At 38.9% G+C, this 17,362-nt stretch overlaps 1 protein-coding gene across 2 annotated transcripts in view; it reads right to left on the bottom strand.

The window, feature by feature from the left end:
- The window catches only part of LOC133551279 (protocadherin alpha-C2-like), a 54,475-nt gene that overhangs the window by 23,525 nt on the left and 13,588 nt on the right, over nt 1–17,362 (bottom strand). The window contains exons 2-3 of one of the 2 annotated variants that reach the window (XM_061897831.1): nt 16,738–16,796; nt 1,324–1,409 (exon numbers count right to left, since the gene is read on the bottom strand). In XM_061897831.1, coding sequence (XP_061753815.1) covers nt 1,324–1,409; nt 16,738–16,796 — 145 coding nt within the window. The remainder of the gene's footprint in view (nt 1–1,323; nt 1,410–16,737; nt 16,797–17,362) is intronic. The other variant, XM_061897832.1, reaches the window with a different exon arrangement.

The raw sequence follows: 17,362 nt of genomic DNA, 5'->3' as shown, positions 1-17,362 counted from the left end.
TCTTAAATATGTAAGAAATCCAATGTGTTGCAATATGCATAAATTAACTTAATGGGGGTGGTGCTCATGTTATTATTTGATAATCTGTGAGAAATATGTTTGTTATTATAGATTAACTTTGTTTAACAGTCACACAACTGCAAAAACAACAACACACAATTGTGATCCTTTAAACCAGGGGTGTCCATTTTCAGCCCACAGCTGGTTTATTATTAGCTATTGACCTATTGTAAATATACAATTAATTGATTGTCATTGAAAAAGTGTTTTTAAAGCGTACATTTTTTTAAATCAGATGATTCCAACTTAACATTAGGTATTACTCGCTTGCAAGATTTCAATTAACCCTTATGTGGTGTTAAAAAAACACCTCAATATTTGGAAACAAACACAAGATTATTGTTGGAATAGATAAGAAGTTACAAAAACACAATAAATTATGTGATTAACATGTACATATCCATGATTAATGCAATATTGTTTGTCATTAATAGCATGCATAAAGTTGTTATTTATGACAGCCTTAATTATTAGCTATCTCACTATATATATATATAATCTCCTGATGATTGAGGGAACCCCTCATGAAACAGTTCTGTAGAGATGAAGTAGTCTTGTGATTTTTCCCCACACATACATATATACATATATATATATATATATATATATATATATATATATATATATATATATCTCCACCGTCTACCGTTTGTCCCTTTCAGGGTCGCTGGAGCCTACATTGTATAACAAAAAGTAGTGAGTATTCTAATAACAACTTTATGCAAAATAATAATTAAAATATATACATGTATATTTTTTTATGTATATATGTATATATATATATATTTTTTTTGTTTTGTTTTGTTTTGTTTATATTTGTTTGTTTTTTGACAGCCTTAGTTATGAGACTTTCCACTAGTTTTATGTATACATATAAACACGCTTACTGCGATTTAACAAAAACATAATGCTAACATGTTCTAACTTTTAATCATATTTTTTTTTTTTTACTACAAACAAGTATTCTTAAGTGCAAATACTTGTGCAGAATAATCGACTGTTTGAAGAATATACTGTATATAAAACAATAACTTACAGTTGATGTCTTTAAAGTAACAATGCAAATGCAATTCAGTGTAAAACAATAATGTACAGTTAAGTGCCTTTCAACTTTTACATGGGAACCAGTGTCCTCAGTGACCAGTGGTCATTTTTTATATTATTTTGGAAATTGTTGTTTCTCAGAAAAGTAAACTAAGAATTTAACTTTTAATAATGTAAATACCTCACACCCCCTGTTAGACATACAGTATTATCACTCACCTGCAGCACTAGACACAGTGGGCCAATTCTGGACCAGCATTCCTTGGGCACCCTGCATCACAGAGGCCTCCTCCATGTGGACCGAACTAAAAAGGAGAAAACATTAAGTTAGAGACAATTCAAATTAACTGAGATTTAACCTCTGAATAGTCTTATTAATATTTTTCAGTTATATTTGGGGGGTTAGACAGGCTGCCATATGCAAATAACGTGCACGATATTTTGTTATAGCCCGGTATATATTCAACAGTCATAAAACAAGGCAGAGCTACACAATCGATCGAAAACCAATACAAGAGCTTTAATAAAAAATGGTTGCATATGTAAAGATCAATTAAAATTGAGCAGTTTTGACTGACAATGTCAGAGAAGAGTTAAGAATATTTAAAAAAAATTGTTAAACTGTATTGATAGTTTAACAATTCCTAAACTAGTTCCTTTTTCTATTTTATTAAATACAATTGTTCATAGTCGATACTAAACAATACCTAAACAAACGCAAAAACAACTATTTACTACTCCCTTTAAATCCTTAGATTTTCCCCCTCAAAGTCCTCCTATGTCGAAGGCATGATTCCGAGTTTGTAAACGTTAACAAAAACAAAGAGAAAAAGAGATTTTGATAAATTCAAAATATCGACTTAATCCCCCTGATATCGGTCATACACTGATGCTAACCTTGGTATTGACATCACCAATTTATGGATCGATCCGTCCTCCTCTTAAGTGTTGTGTACTGACAATGTTGATACACAAACAGTTGATACATCAACAAAATCTATTCCCACGAGGGCCGGACGGGTAAAATCATGGCATAATAACTTAAAAATATCCAACTGCAACAACTTCGGATTGATATAGAACAAGCCCGTTCTGAAAATAGTCCTTTTGACAAAACGCTTTTGTCAAAAGTATTAAGTTTCGGTGGAAAAAAACGGTGCCGTTTCAAAAACACCATGAAGAACACAATGAACATAGACTTTGTATCAGTGTACAGTATATAGAAAGCAAATTAACTTTAAGTCACAGCCCATCTAGGATTGAACAAAAAACTAAATAAAGCATAAATAAAAGCTATTCCATGTATGAAATGTATTTTGTAATTTCCACATAGTTTACAAACTGAGGTACAAACTATTCAAGAGGGTTGAGTTACTCCTTGCCTTCCAGGCATCACTGTGTATTGATAGAAAAATAACAGCTGTGGATTTCAACAAACCAAAAATAAAAACTTAAAAGACTGACAGTATTGGAGTAAATCACACACTGTTAAATTTCTTTCAATTTGCACAAAAAAAAAAAAATTCACAGAACTGATAGGTTAATTGGCAACACTAAATTGGCCCTAGTGTGTGAATGTGAGTGTGAATGTTGTCTGTCTATCTGTGTTGGCCCTGCGATGAGGTGGCGACTTGTCCCTGCCTTCCGCCCGATTGTAGCTGAGATAGGCGCCAGCGCCCCCCGCAACCCCGAAAGGGAATAAGCGGTAGAAAATGGATGGATGGATATATCAATCCAATCCAATACACTTTATTTATATAGCACATTTGAACAACAAAATATTCCAAAGTGCTGCACAACAATATTAAAAACAATATTCAAATACTATCCTGAGCTCCACCAATGCCCGAATAAAATCAAAAAATAAAAATATATATATATAAAACCCATAAAAAACAACATAAAATAAATATGATTAAAAACGATTTTAAGGGTGGAACCAATTAAAACAGTAAATAAAAAAACACATTTTAAAACACAGAGGGCAACAGAGGACCAGTAGAAGCATTTAAGTCTCATCTTAAAACTCATCTGTATACTCTAGCCTTTAAATAGACCTCCTTTTTAGACCAGTTGATCTGCCGCTTCTTTTCTTTCTCCTATGTCCCCCCCTCCCTTGTGGAGGGGGTCCGGTCCGATGACCATGGATGAAGTACTGACTGTCCAGAGTCGAGACCCAGGATGGACCGCTCGTCGGGACCCAGGATGGACCGCTCGCCTGTATCGGTTGGGGACATCTCTACGCTGCTGATCCGCTTGAGATGGTTTCCTGTGGACGGGACTCTCACTGCTGTCTTGGAGCCACTATGGATTGAACTTTCACAGTATCATGTTAGACCCGCTCGACATCCATTGCTTTCGGTCCCCTAGAGGGGGGGGGTTGCCCACATCTGAGGTCCTCTCCAAGGTTTCTCATAGTCAGCATTGTCGCTGGCGTCCCACTGAATGTGAATTCTCCCTGCCCACTGGGTGTGAGTTTTCCTTGCCCTTTTGTGGGTTCTTCCGAGGATGTTGTAGTCGTAATGATTTGTGCAGTCCTTTGAGACATTTGTGATTTGGGGCTATATAAATAAACATTGATTGATCATTGATTGATTGACCACACAACTCACGTAGTGTTAAAAGCCAGAGAATAAAAATGGGTCTTAAGACGAGACTTAAAACATTCCACTGTGGGAGCAGTCCAATAATGGAGGGGCAGAGTGTTCCAGAGCTTAGGGCCGACCGCAGAGAAGGCCCTGTAGGCTCCCCTGGTTTTAAGTCTCGTCTTGGGCACCACGAGCTGGAGCTGGCTCTCGGACCTCAGAGCGTTAGAGCACGATTGTAAGTTTGGATGAGGTCTGAGATATACTGAGGTGCCAGTCCATGTACAGCTTTAAAAACAAAGAGCAAGGTTTTAAAATCAAATCTAAAATGAACAGGGAGCCAGTGCAAACTCTCAAGGATTGGGGTTATATGCTGGCGTTTCCTGGCCCCTGTTAAAAGTCGTGCTGATGCGCTCTGGACTAACTGCAACCAGGAGAGAGCTTTTTGGCTAATGCCAGCATAAAGTGCATTGGAGTAGTCCAGGCGACTTGAAATAAAAGCATGCACGACTTGTTCAAAAAGGTTAAAAGATAAAAACGGTTTTACCTTTGTTAAAAGACGAAGATGATAAAAACAGGATTTTAAAACGCCGTTGACTTGTTTGTCAAGTTTAAAATCGCTATGTATAGTGACGCCAAGGCTTGTGACCTTGGGACGCACATATTTTTGTAATGGTCCCAAGTCAGTGAGGGCCGGACCAAAAACTAAAATTTCAGATTTTCCCTCATTCATTATTAAAAAATTCTGGGCTAACCAAGCCTTGAAGTCGCATAGACAGTTGAGAAGGCGTTTGAGGGGGTCGTGGCCTTTTGAAATCGGCATATAAATTTGGCAGTCCTCCGCATAAAAGTGATAGGACACTCCATCCATTCATCCATCCATTTTCTACTGCTTATTCCCTTTGGGGTCGCGGGGAGAGCTGGTGCCTATCTCAGCTAAAATCGGGCGGAAGGCGGCGTACACCCTGGACAAGTCACCACCTCATCGCAGGATAAGACACTCCATGCCTCCTAAAAATCTCTCCAAGAGGGAGGAGATATAGAATGAACAGGATGGGGCCTAGAATAGATCCCTGGGGGACACCACAATAAAGCCGAACAGAAAAAGAGGTGGCGTCCCCCAGCCTGACAGCGAAGGACCTTTCTGACAGGTAGGATCTGAACCATTGTAATGCAGTCAATGTGCAGAGTCTCATCCAGCATTTTAAGAGGGGTTACCAATTGTTTAATTTTCTCCTGTTTGTTTTACGGTGGGTCGAGGGGGAGGAATCGCAGCACCGTGTACCTCTTGCTTGGTATACTTTCTCCCCCTGGTATTAACTATTTGCTTGCCTAACATAATTACTATTGCGACATCCAGTGGACACATTTGGAACAGCAATTTTTTAATTAAAAAAATGCAGCTCTATTTTACACTTAAACTTGTCTCACGGGTCGCATTGAACCTGTTTGCGCACCTGATGTGGCCCGCGGGCCGCATATTTGACATCCCTGCTCTAGACCTTTAACTAATCTTCTTGTTTGAAGCTATCTTAGTGATTAGCTTAACTCAAACATGCCTGCTCCTAGCCTGCTCTCGGTGTGTAAGATGTTTAGCCTTGTCTTTCAGTGATAATGGAGTTTATTATTATTAATAATACGGGAGTGGCTCCACACTGTGTATGGAGACACATAATTAGCTGCTAGCCACTTGTCAATCGGGGGAAAAAAAAAAAATGGTGTCAGCATTAAAAAGCATTAATAGACGATGGCGATCACATACTTTTTACAAGAAAAAAAGCCTGATACTGTAGATTGTTAGCTGATTGATCGACGCCCTGTGCATTTTATAACGAACCTAAACAAGTGTAACATTTCTATAACTGTGTGTTGTGTGTGTCTGGTAGCATCTAGTGCATGGCCATCCCTCCCCTATATACAGATCACAAGCTGTGCATAGGACCCCATTATTCGTGGGTGTTGAACTAGAACAACTTTACCAGGAACAGACACTTTATTGAATAAAATAGGAAGTAGTGCTATTCCGAGTTTGTCTCCTATTTGGGGTCAATAGCATAAACCAACAAACAACAAGTGTAATTACATTAATTATGGTGGCATTCTTGTCAGGTTCGTCCCTGACAGTTTGGTTATGTTTTAGTTTGTTCCTCTACATTTGTCTTTGTTTCCTCTTTGTGTGTATAATTTCCTGTCAGCGCTCTTATTTAGTCTGTTTCCTGTCTTTCTCCCTGAGCGCTGTTTCCCCTTATCTGTGGCTGATTGGCACCTGGCCACACCTGGTGCCAATCAGCCCGCTCATATTTTAACCTGCCTTACCATTCAGGCTGTGCTGGATTATTGTTGTCGCTCCTGTCGCGTCATGTCGTTTCGTGTCTTGTCATTGCAGCGTAGCGGTAAACTATATTTCGGTAGCTGTTTGTAGCTTACTGTCATTTGTTCCCTGCTTACGTTTTGTTTTCATACTACAAGTAACAACTTCTGTTTCCTGCTAGCTTCAATGCTAGCTCTTTTAGGTTGTTATCCGCCTCGAGCGCGCTTTTTGTTAGTACCCTTTTGTTTGTTCTTGAACTCCTACTAGCTTCCACGCTATGCTCGTTATCTTCCAGCTCCCATGCTAGCTCTTTTGGTTTGTTATCCGCCTCGTGCGCGCTTTTTGTTAGTATCCTTTTTTTTGTTCTTGTTCTCGTATTTTAATTAAATCATGTTTCCCTATTCAATGCCTGCCTCCTTTTCTGCATCTTGGGGTTCGTCAACAACAAACTCTGACAGAATATTCCAGCCAAATTCGAACCCCGCACAGATGTCTATGGCAGAGAGGCTTAATTCAGCATTAAAACTAATGGGTAATTTAAAGAAAAGTTTGCCCGCTTTTCAAGCCCTCTCCCACCCACCCCTGTTGTCTGTGGGCCTATCTGGGAACGTCTTGGAACCGTCCCTTGAGGGGGGGGCTATCAGTAGCTGTGCAGATGGGGAGGCACAGCTACTTCTCGTCCCAGTTGGTCTGCAACAGACGGCGCCATCATGTCCGGTGGGCCGGCAAACGCCACCATTATCTCCGGTGGGCCGGCAGACGCCACCTTCACCTCTGGTGGGTCTGAAACCTACGGCGTCATCACCGCCGGTGGGTCTGAAACCTACAGCCCCATCATCTCCGGTGGGTATGCAACCTATGGCGCCACCACGCACTCCGGTGGGCCAGCAGACGCCACCACTCACTCTGTTGGGCCAGCAGACGCCACCATGCACTCCGGTGGGCCAGCAGACTCCACCACGCACTTCGGTGGGCCAGCAGAAGCTACCATCTTCTCCGGTAGGCCAGCAGCAGGGGGTGCCAACATCTTCTCTGGTGGGCCAGCAGCAGGGGGCGCCACCATTTTCTCTGGTGGGCCAGCAGCAGGGGGCGCCACCATCTTCTCCGGTAGACCAGCAGCAGGGGGCGCCACCATCCTCTCCTGTGGGCCAGCAGAAGGAGGCGCCACCATACTCTTGTCGGCCACAGATGTGGTTGTTTCATGGGCGACCGCCTCGCAAATTGCAGCGGCGTTCTATTCGCCGTCGTTACCTGACTCTTCCCCGCTAGGTGTGGGGACACTTGGCATGGCGACCCACCGCCTTGTCCTCCCTCCACCCTCACTTGATTTTGGACTGTTTTTTTGGGGGGGAGGGGTTCTAAAACGTCTGTTATCCGTTATGGGAAGGGGGGTACTGTCAGGTTTGTCCCTTACAGTTTGGTTAAGTTTCAGTTTTTTCCTCTGTATTTGTCTTTGTTTCCTCTGTGTGTGTAGTATTTCCTGTCAGCGCTCTTATTTAGTCGGTTTCCTGTGTTTCTCCCTGAGCGCTGTTTCCCCTCAGCTGTGGCTGATTGGCACCTGGCCACACCTGGTGTCAATCAGCCCACTCCTATCTTAACCTGCCTTCCCATCCAGTCTGTGCTGGATTATTGTTGTCGCTCCTGTCGTGTTGTGTCTTGTCATTGCAGCGTAGCGGTAAGCTATATTTCGGTAGATGTTTGTAGCTTACTGTCTTTTGTTCCCTGCTTCCCTTTTTGTTTTCATACTACCAGTAACGACTTCTGTTTCCTGCTAGCTCCCATTCTAGCTCTTTTAGTTTGTTATCCGCCTCGTGTGCGCTTTTTGTTAGTACCCTTTTGTTTGTTCTTATTCTCCTGCTAGCTTCCACGCTAGGCTCATTATCTTCCAGCTCTCATGTTAGCTCTTTTAGTTTGTTATCCGCCTCATGCGCGCTTTTTGTTAGTACCCTATTTTTTTGTTCTTGTTCTCGTATTTTAATCAAATCATGTTTCCCTATTCAATGCCTGCCTCCTTCTCTGCATCTTGGGGTTCGTCAACAACAAACTCTGACAATTCTTTCTATTACGTGAATGTTTCAGGGCACTTTTGTTGCCGTAATTAGCACCACTGGTGAATATCACGGTCCAACAACTGAAAAGGCCAAATGCCTTCATATGGTGGCACATGTTCCAAGCGCTAAGACACACCGGGACAGGAATAAATGTCATGCTAGTGATGGCACAGCCTAGGGCAAGCTTTGTTTTTTTCTTGAAGTGAGCTCATGGGGTATGGTTTCACTAATGCACCTGCTTCACAGTGAAAGCTTTCTAGTAACACATACATGTTGTTAGGTACATTAGCATCCCTATGTAAGCTTTTAAGTACATTAGTATTTTCACGTTTTTGACAGGGAATTTGCTTTAAGTATCGTAGAATGCATGTTTGTTTAGAAGATACCACATAAAAGTCATAATTAAGAATGTGTTTTGCAAATGAGAATGCTTGTATTTTAAATACCTTATCAATGTGGTTATTGGAACACCGGTTTGACATTTGTGAAGAGCCACATATACATTTTGTGCTAAGCTAAGATTCTGACTGTTATACACTCACATATAATCACATTATCATGGGACTGCCTTTGAATGGAGTTTGTCGTACAATACGCATCTGGTCTGCCAGAGAATAAGAAGATATTGCAGAAGGGATCGTTGTTTTCAACTTAGTGAGGGAGTCATTTTTATTATTATTACATTTAGCGAATATTCAGACTCCTCATAACAGTCTTTTTAAACACTAAAAAATGCTGGGTTATTTTGATAACCCAATTTATGAGTTGCGAGTGTTGGGTTAATTTTTCAGTTATTTTTATTATCTTAAAAGTGGCTTTGCACTGTGGATTGACGTTGATGCAGCTGGCTCTCAAACTCAAGCCAGTGTTCTGGCAAGACACGCCCCCTCCTGGAGTTCTTATGAATATGGAATTCTGTCTCCCTGAGCATGCATCTGTTTTAAAGAAAATGTTCAGTTGAGTACAACCTTCAGCCACGTAAACACCGGGATACAAATGTGGGAAAGATCAGATTGGATCAGGTAAAAAAGGCAGATATCACATGCTCAGGATGAGGACAGCTCTAATTTTGGTCGCACATGCTACGTGAATAGTCGTTATACAGTCAGTGATCCGGTCAATGCATACGATAAGACAAGGGAGGAGTCTAAGACTGGTGTGCTCATTGGTAAAATTTGCTTAAAAATACTCCTCAATGTTAATTTAGATAAAACTGTTACTAACTTTTGAGCAAAGTAATGACATACATTGAAGTAAAATATTGTATGACATTCTGACGACAAATCTGGATTTGTGTCAACATTTTGAGGCCTTTTTTTAAAGTAAATTTAAATCATGCAAGCAATTTACTGGAATTCATTGCAAATAATCACAATTCAAAAGTGTGAATAATCTGATCAATGTTAAAACTGGTAGTGACAAATATAGCAAAGCTATCCGGTTTCAATGGACTCTTTTGGAGAGACTGGCATGTAAGCGCGGATCGCTCTTCTGTCCTGTCCTGCTATGCACACTCTCCCCCTTCCCCACCATATAAAAGCACTCACTGGCTTGGGACATTAAAAAAAAAAAAACGAGAAAGGATTGACTGAAGTCAGTTCATTTATATCTTTACACATATTTTTTTTTGCTCCTTATGTTTTTTTGTGCACGTCTGGTCACGTCACATGGTTGGTCGAGCAGCTGTGCCAGGAACTTGAGGGTTCCAGGTTCGCGTCCCACCTCTTGCCATCCAAATGACTGCGGTTGTGTCCTTCGGCAAGACATTTTTTTAAAAATAATAAAGAGACTAGTGTACGATACGTAAACAAAAGAAAAAAAAAAATTCACTCTCATTAAAATTATTTGAATTCACCCTTGTCCACAGTGCCGCTCACACTGGTGAATGAAGAATGATAGGTGGTGGTCGGAGGTCGAAAATTGGCAGCCAGGGTTCCGTCAGTCTACCCCAGGGCAGCTGTGGCTACAAATGTAGCTTACCACCACGGTGTGAATGTGAGCGCTTTGAGTATCTAGTTGATAGAAAAACGCTATATAAATCTAATCTAAGAATATATAAAGATATATATAAATAATACAAATAAATCTAAGAATGATTGATATATATATATATATATATATATATATATATATATATATACACACATATATATATATATACATATATACATATATATATATATATATATTGTGGAGAATGCATATATTTTTAAGAGTTCTTTATTTATTCATAGTCATGTTTAAAGCAGCTAATATTTTCCTAAGTGTCCTCTTCAAGCTTGTATGTTATGTCCACAAGTAAACTCTGTGTTTTACCTTGAAGGGGTTGGAATGTGGAAGACTTTTACCTTATCAGTATTAGAACAAAGAGGCTGTATTCCTTTCTGGACAGGGTGGGGGCTGTTTTCGTATTCAATAAATTGTCTCTTTCTGTTTGGCTTTCAGACCGCTTCTAGATGCCGATATTAATGGACTGTAGGACTGGTCTCCTAAAGCTTTAGTAAAACTTGATAATATTCTTATTATGTCTTGATGGTCCTTCTTACTCAACATATACTGTACGTCATCTGAAAGAATTTGGGATTGACCAGTGATTTTAATTTCCTGAGAGGAAGACTGGTCAGACACAACACTATCTATCTATCTATCTATCTATCTATCTATCCATCCATCCATCTATCTATCTATCTACAAACCCCATTTCCATATGAATTGGGAAATTCTGTTAAATGTAAATATAAACAGAATACAACAATATGCAAATCCTTTTCAACCCATATTCATTTGAATGCACTACAAAGACAACATATTTGATGTTCAAACTCATGAACTTTATTTTTTTTCTGCAAATAATAATTAACTTAGAATTTCATGGCTGCAACACGTGCCAAAGTAGTTGGGAAAGGGCATGTTCACCACTTTTAACAACACTCAAAAAATGTGGACTCGTCAGACCACAGAACACTTTTTCACTTTGCATCAGTCCATCTTAGGTGATCTCGGGCCCAGAGAAGCCGGTGGCGTTTCTGGATGTTGTTGATAAATGGCTTTCGCTTTGCATAGTAGAGCTTTAACTTGCAGTGACTGATGTAGTGACGAACTGTATTTAGTGACAGTGGTTTTCTGAAGTGTTCCGGAGCCCATGTGGTGATGTCCTTTAGAGATTGATGTCGGTTTTTGATACAGTGCCGTCTGACGGATCGAAGGTCACGGTCATTCAATGTTGGTTTCTGGCTATGCCGCTTACGTGGAGTGATTTCTCCAGATTTTCTGAACCTTTTGATGATATTATGGACCGTAGATGTTGAAATTCCTAAATTTCTTGCAAATGCACTTTGACAAACGTTGTTCTTAAACTGTTTGACCATTTGCTCACATAGTTGTGGACAAAGGGGTGTACCTCGCCCCATCCTTTCTTGAGAAAGACTGAGCATTTTTTTGGGAAGTGGTTTTTATACCCTAGCATGGCACCTACCGTTTCCCAATTAGCCTGCACACCTGTGGGATGTTCCAAATAAGTGTTTGATGAACATTCCTCAACTTTATCAGTATTTATTGCCACCTTTCCCAACTTCTTTGTCACGTGTTGCTGGCATCAAATTTTAAAGTTAATGATTATTTGCAAAAATATGTTGTCTTTGTAGCATATTACACTGAATATGGGTTGAAAATGATTTGTAAATAATTGTATATATTTACATCCAACACAATTTCCCAACTCATATGAAAATGGAGTTTGCATCTATCTATCTATCTATCTATCTATCTATCTATCTATCTATCTATCTATCTATCTATCTATCTATCTATCCATCTATCCATCCATCCATCCATCCATCCATCCATCCATCCATCCATCCATCCATGCATCCATCCATCCATCCATCCATCCATCCATCTATGATATTAATTTAACATTAGACAATAGAAGTAAGGGAACTTGACACACTTAAAAACAAACAGGCCACCCTAAGAGTGCTCTGGAGCAAATATCAGCTAAGAAAACATTGGTGAATACAAAAATATCCTTAAAAACTTCGTAAGTGGGCCTAAGAACAAATTGTGTTCTTTAGAATTGTTGCTGAATGGGGCCCACTGTCCTGAGATGTTTCTCATGTTAAAATTGGGAACAAAGATATTAGAAACAGCTGCATGTAGCTGTAAAAACAGACCTTCCAGATCACAATTATTAGTGAAGTTACAGTAAAAGTGGACCTTCTCCTGCAGGGCCCTCTGCAATGCAGTACATCCAGAAAGTCTTAAGTCTAACACTTGTTATGCTGGGCCAGGACGCGGCTTGAATACAAAATGGCTATGTTCACTCCAAAGAGTGTGAATGTTCTGCTTTTACTTAAAATGATTATTTCATGTGTCAGGTTATGGTGCCAATAGGACTGGTGTCTTTTTTTTTTCTGAGCTTACTGACTACTCCAGGAATGTGGGTCAACGAATTTAGTGCAACATGCAAAGTGTGTGAGTAGTAGAACATTACAGAATGCCTGTGTTTGGGGTTAAGTGTTAATGAGAGCGTCTCCTCTGTCCATGGACATTACAGGCTCTGACATTCGAGACGGCGGCGGCAAATTGCAGTGATGATTTATGTTAATCCACATCATGTTGCAGTCACTTGATGACATGATGCACATTAGGATACTTCCACACCATAGAAATGAACACTAATTTCCAGTTAAAGCTTACATGGGCAGCGAAGAAGGCTGCACAAATGAGCAGTCAGCATCATTGGTATGAAATTATAAAGGTTTCTGCACAACAAAATAATTACTCGGGGAAGTTTCAGCTGTCCTCATATGAAATTATCTGAGCATTTCCTTGCATATGCTAATGCAACCTTTTGTAACCTGATCATCACAAACTTAAGGGCCAAACATTGTTATTCAAAATGCTTTGGTTGGCTACTAATGAGAATGTTTCCATGAAAAAAATACTTCATTATCAAACAACGATGAGAATACCCGAATGTTGTGTCCTATATTCCGACCTCTCATTATCTCAAAATCTAAATCTTAGAAATTGTTTTTGTTGAAAACCCTAGCTGGAGCTGGCACAGCAGTCCTATATTATAACCCATTCTGAACCTCCGAATTGAAATGTTATGTTTCAGTGTTGTATTTTGTGCTGCAGATTACGCTGAAACTTCTTTGGATGCACTTTGATCAAGAAATTGTTTCCAAAGCTTAAATAAGACACGCCAAAATGTATACAGTAAGGAAGGTATTCATACAGCCCATAATACTTGGGGGATCTCTATTGGAAGGGGGTGAGTTAATCATTTTGCAATGCAGTCTGCTGAAAATGATGGAAAGCGCCACTCTACATAGCAACTGACGGTGCGGTCAAAGTTGAAATCGCCACAAAACACATTCTCTACTGCCAACTAGTGGCTATTGTGGATAGTGCACCCTCCCAATTCGTCACGTTTTATGTGTCAGGCAAACCGCGACAAATTGGGCCTTGTGAATCCCTTTCCTAGTGTACTACAATTGGACATCAACTAATGCAGGGGTCACCAACCTTTTTGAAACCAAGAGCTACTTCTTGGGTACTGATTAATGCGAAGGGCTACCAGTTTGATTCACACCTAAATAAATTGCCAGAAATAACCAATTTGCTCAATTTACCTTTAATAAATAAATCGAAATAAATAAAAAAAAATGGGTATTTCTGTCCGTCATTCCGCCGTACCTTTTTTTTCCTTTTACGGGAGGTTTTTTGTAGAGAATAAATGATGAAAAAAAAAACACTTAATTGAACGGTTTAAAAGAGGAGAACACACAAAAAAAAATTAAAATTCAATTTTGAAACAGAGTTTATCTTCAATTTCTCCTATTTAAAATTCAAAATTCAACCGAAAAAATTAAAAGAAAAACTAGCTAATTCGAATCTTTTTGAAAAAAATGTAAAGAAATCAATTATGGAACATCATTAGTAATTTTTTCCTGATTAAGATTAATTTTAACATTTTGATGACATGTTTTAAATAGGTTAAAATCCAATTTGCACTTTGTTATAATATATAACAAATTGGACCAAGTTATATTTCTAACAAAGACAAATCATTATTTTTTCTACATTTTCCAGAACAAAAAATTTAAAAGAAATTCAAAAGACTTTGAAATAAGATTTCAATTTGATTCTAAGGATTTTCTAGATTTGCCAGAATATATATATTTTTTTATTTTAATCGTAGTAAGTGAAGAAATATTTCAGAAATATTCTTCGTCGAAAAAACAGAAGCTAGGATGAAGAATTAAATAAAAATGTATTTATTATTCTTTACAATAAAAAAAAAAAATGTACTTCAACATTGATTTAAATTGTCAGGAAAGAAGAGGAAGGAATTTAAAAGGTAAAAAGGTATATGTGTTTAGAAATCCTAAAATCATTTTTAAGGTTGTATTTTTTCTCTAACATGGTCTTTCTGAGAGTTATAAAAAGCAAAGTAAAAAAAATAAATGAATTTATTTAAACAAGTGAAGACCAAGTCTTTAAAATATTTTCTTGGATTTTCAAATTCTATTTGTGTTTTGTCTCTCTTAGAATTAAAAATGTCGAGCAAAGCGAGACCAGCTTGCTAGTAAATAAATACAATTTTAAAAATAGAGGCAGCTCATTGGTAAGTACTGCTGTTTGAGCTATTTTTAGAACAGGCCAGCGGGCGACTCATCTGGTCCTTACGGGCGACCTGGTGCTCGCGGGCACCGCGTTGGTGACCCCTGAACTAATGAGTGCCTCTACTTAGGAGTGTTTTGAGATGGGAGCTGTCCCTCAGTTAGTTGTTATGTTTAAAATTGTAAGCAAAACTACCTCAAGATCGACATAACTTTGTTTTCCAAGCATGGGAAGGAAGAAAACGAATGTGAAGGACACTGCTGAGAAACAGTGTCGGATATTCATTGAATTAAAGAAAGAAATCATCAAAATCATGACTGAGCGTTTCGCCAACATGGCAAAACAATTGAAGCGAGTCTTCACCATACTGAAGCAGAATGAGTCTAACGCTAGCAAAGGATGGCAAAATGATATCTACAGTAAATGCAGACATTTATCCTTGAAAATTTGGAGAAACTGCAGATGGTGTGTTTGACAGAGAAGCAGCTGGAAGAAGATACCGTAAAGGTCCACTCTTCAGTACAATATTACTACATTACTTCAAAAAACTACTGTACTTGTTAATATTGCATTCTATTGTATTACAAACTGTATTTTCTACAATATTTGTGTTCTAAAAATAGTCTTTTTCTTTTCCAAAGCCATGATACATGTTAAAAGTGTGCAGTTTGGTGGGGACCAAACACCAAACAAATTGATTTCAATTAATTTCAAAAGGAGACGGTGATTTAAGATGCAAGTGTGAGCTAAGAGCTCCATCACTGAGCCAATTTAGTTTGTAAGTTGAGGTACTACTGTTTGAATGCATACTACTCATAATGATAAAGACTTTTGCTTGTTTGGCCCTCAAGGACAAAGGCTAACTTTTTTGTCCTTTCAGTATTTTTTTGCTGTATTTTTGCCATTATTTTTGTTGTATTACTCCATTGTACAAACATTTTTCCGAAGACATTTCTTTATTTTTTTATTTCAAATGTTTAAATTTTAATGTCCAATTCTTTCACAGGTGTACAATGCAATGACAGTTATTCGACAATACACAGGTCATAAAAGTTTTAAACGTTTTGGATTTTTTAAACATGTTTAGTTTTTTTGCTCAAATTTTTCAACTAACAATCCTGAACAAAAATATTAAACATGTATTTTTTTATTTTAACCCGTTGAAGGCTTTTTAATCAATTATGTCACAATTTACAATAAGTATACATTTGCATAAAATTAGTTATTTGACCAATTTAAACCAGTACCAGACCAAAGACCCTCTCAAGGGGTCATATAAACATTACATATTGATATTTTTGTTGAGGACTGAAGTTTATGGAGAAATTCGGGCAAAATAAGTTAAGAAAAACAAAATGTTTATGTCCTTTTTGGCATTAATGATAATTACAATTTAAAGTCCCCAGGGCGTTGAAGTTCAATTGAATTAAATCGCTGTTGTCCTGTTTAACTATTATGGCTGCAAAGCTGAGACCAATTTCATATAAGAGGTATAATAAAATGTCCCGATACTTATGTCCATGAAGTGCGTCAGCAAGTATAAGCAAAATGTCCTTTGTTGTCTGTGTTAACAGCTTCACACCTCCAGACAAAACATGTATAAATACGCACAGAGTGCGTGCAGGGCAGTTGTACGCGCAGACACTGATGCGTACGTACATCAGCTAATCTGAGAAAGGTCATAACTCATTCGTCCTTCATGCTTCCTGCTTAAAGACTGCAACGAGAGGGGGTTGTGACGCTCAGAATGTAAATGGTCTATATAGTGTTACACTGCAGAGGAGACAGGCTGCAAATTGCCCTAAAGGAGAAAAAGGGGTTAGAGGTACAAAGGGGAGGGTCAAATATTTAATCCTGACAGAGGCAGATGCTCATATGTAGTATGACATATGAAGCTCTGAGGGGAGTCTGTGTTTTTAAATGAGTTTATTTGGCAATGTTGTGCATTTGGAGACTTTTGGTTGACAATATCCGGGTATGGTATAGTTCAACATGGCACACAAAACAAAAACGGGTGCAGCTGGTGTCAGATGAAAGTTTCCTAAGAGTTTCTTACCTCTGCATCCCGGCCCTCAAAGATGCAGAATATCGCCAGTCAGCATTTGGGGCTTTTGGCTGAGCGTGCAAGAGGTGAGCGGAAAAGCAGATGAGAAAGAGAGACGGAGGGGTGGAGAGAGAGAGAGAGAGAGAGAGAGAGAGCGAGAGAGAGAGAGAGAGAGAGGGTTTAGTTCAATCTCATACAGGCTGAGCTACAGTCTCATCAATTAATCATAATACACATTCAAGCTCTGGACGTGATAGGAGCACTGCAGTTGTGCCCCTCATTGCAAACACACAACATGCACAGTGATATCCTTGCACAGACACCGATATTTAAGCACAGACATGCAGCAGCAGTCCTGCATAAGGTTGGTGATGAACTCAAAGCCATGTTGATGACTTTTGAGGGTTTCGTCTTCTCCATAAAAGAGGATGGATGTCATGGCCTTTCAGGGTATGTGAGGATGCAATACTCCCTGCAGACCTGTGGTAAATTATCGGCCATAAACCAATAAGCCAGCAACGACCTTCATTCCCACGGCAACCACACACCCTTTGCCTCTCATCTGAAGAGAAAGCCTCATATTGTATAAGTAAGGCTTTACACTACAAATGCAATGTTTTATTTTACAACTTGTGTT

This window comes from Nerophis ophidion, linkage group LG04 (assembly GCF_033978795.1).
Source record: "Nerophis ophidion isolate RoL-2023_Sa linkage group LG04, RoL_Noph_v1.0, whole genome shotgun sequence".
Taxonomy (NCBI): Eukaryota; Metazoa; Chordata; class Actinopteri; order Syngnathiformes; family Syngnathidae; genus Nerophis; species Nerophis ophidion.
Note: the sequence above shows the minus strand (reverse complement) of the source record. Positions and strands in the feature narration are given on the sequence as shown.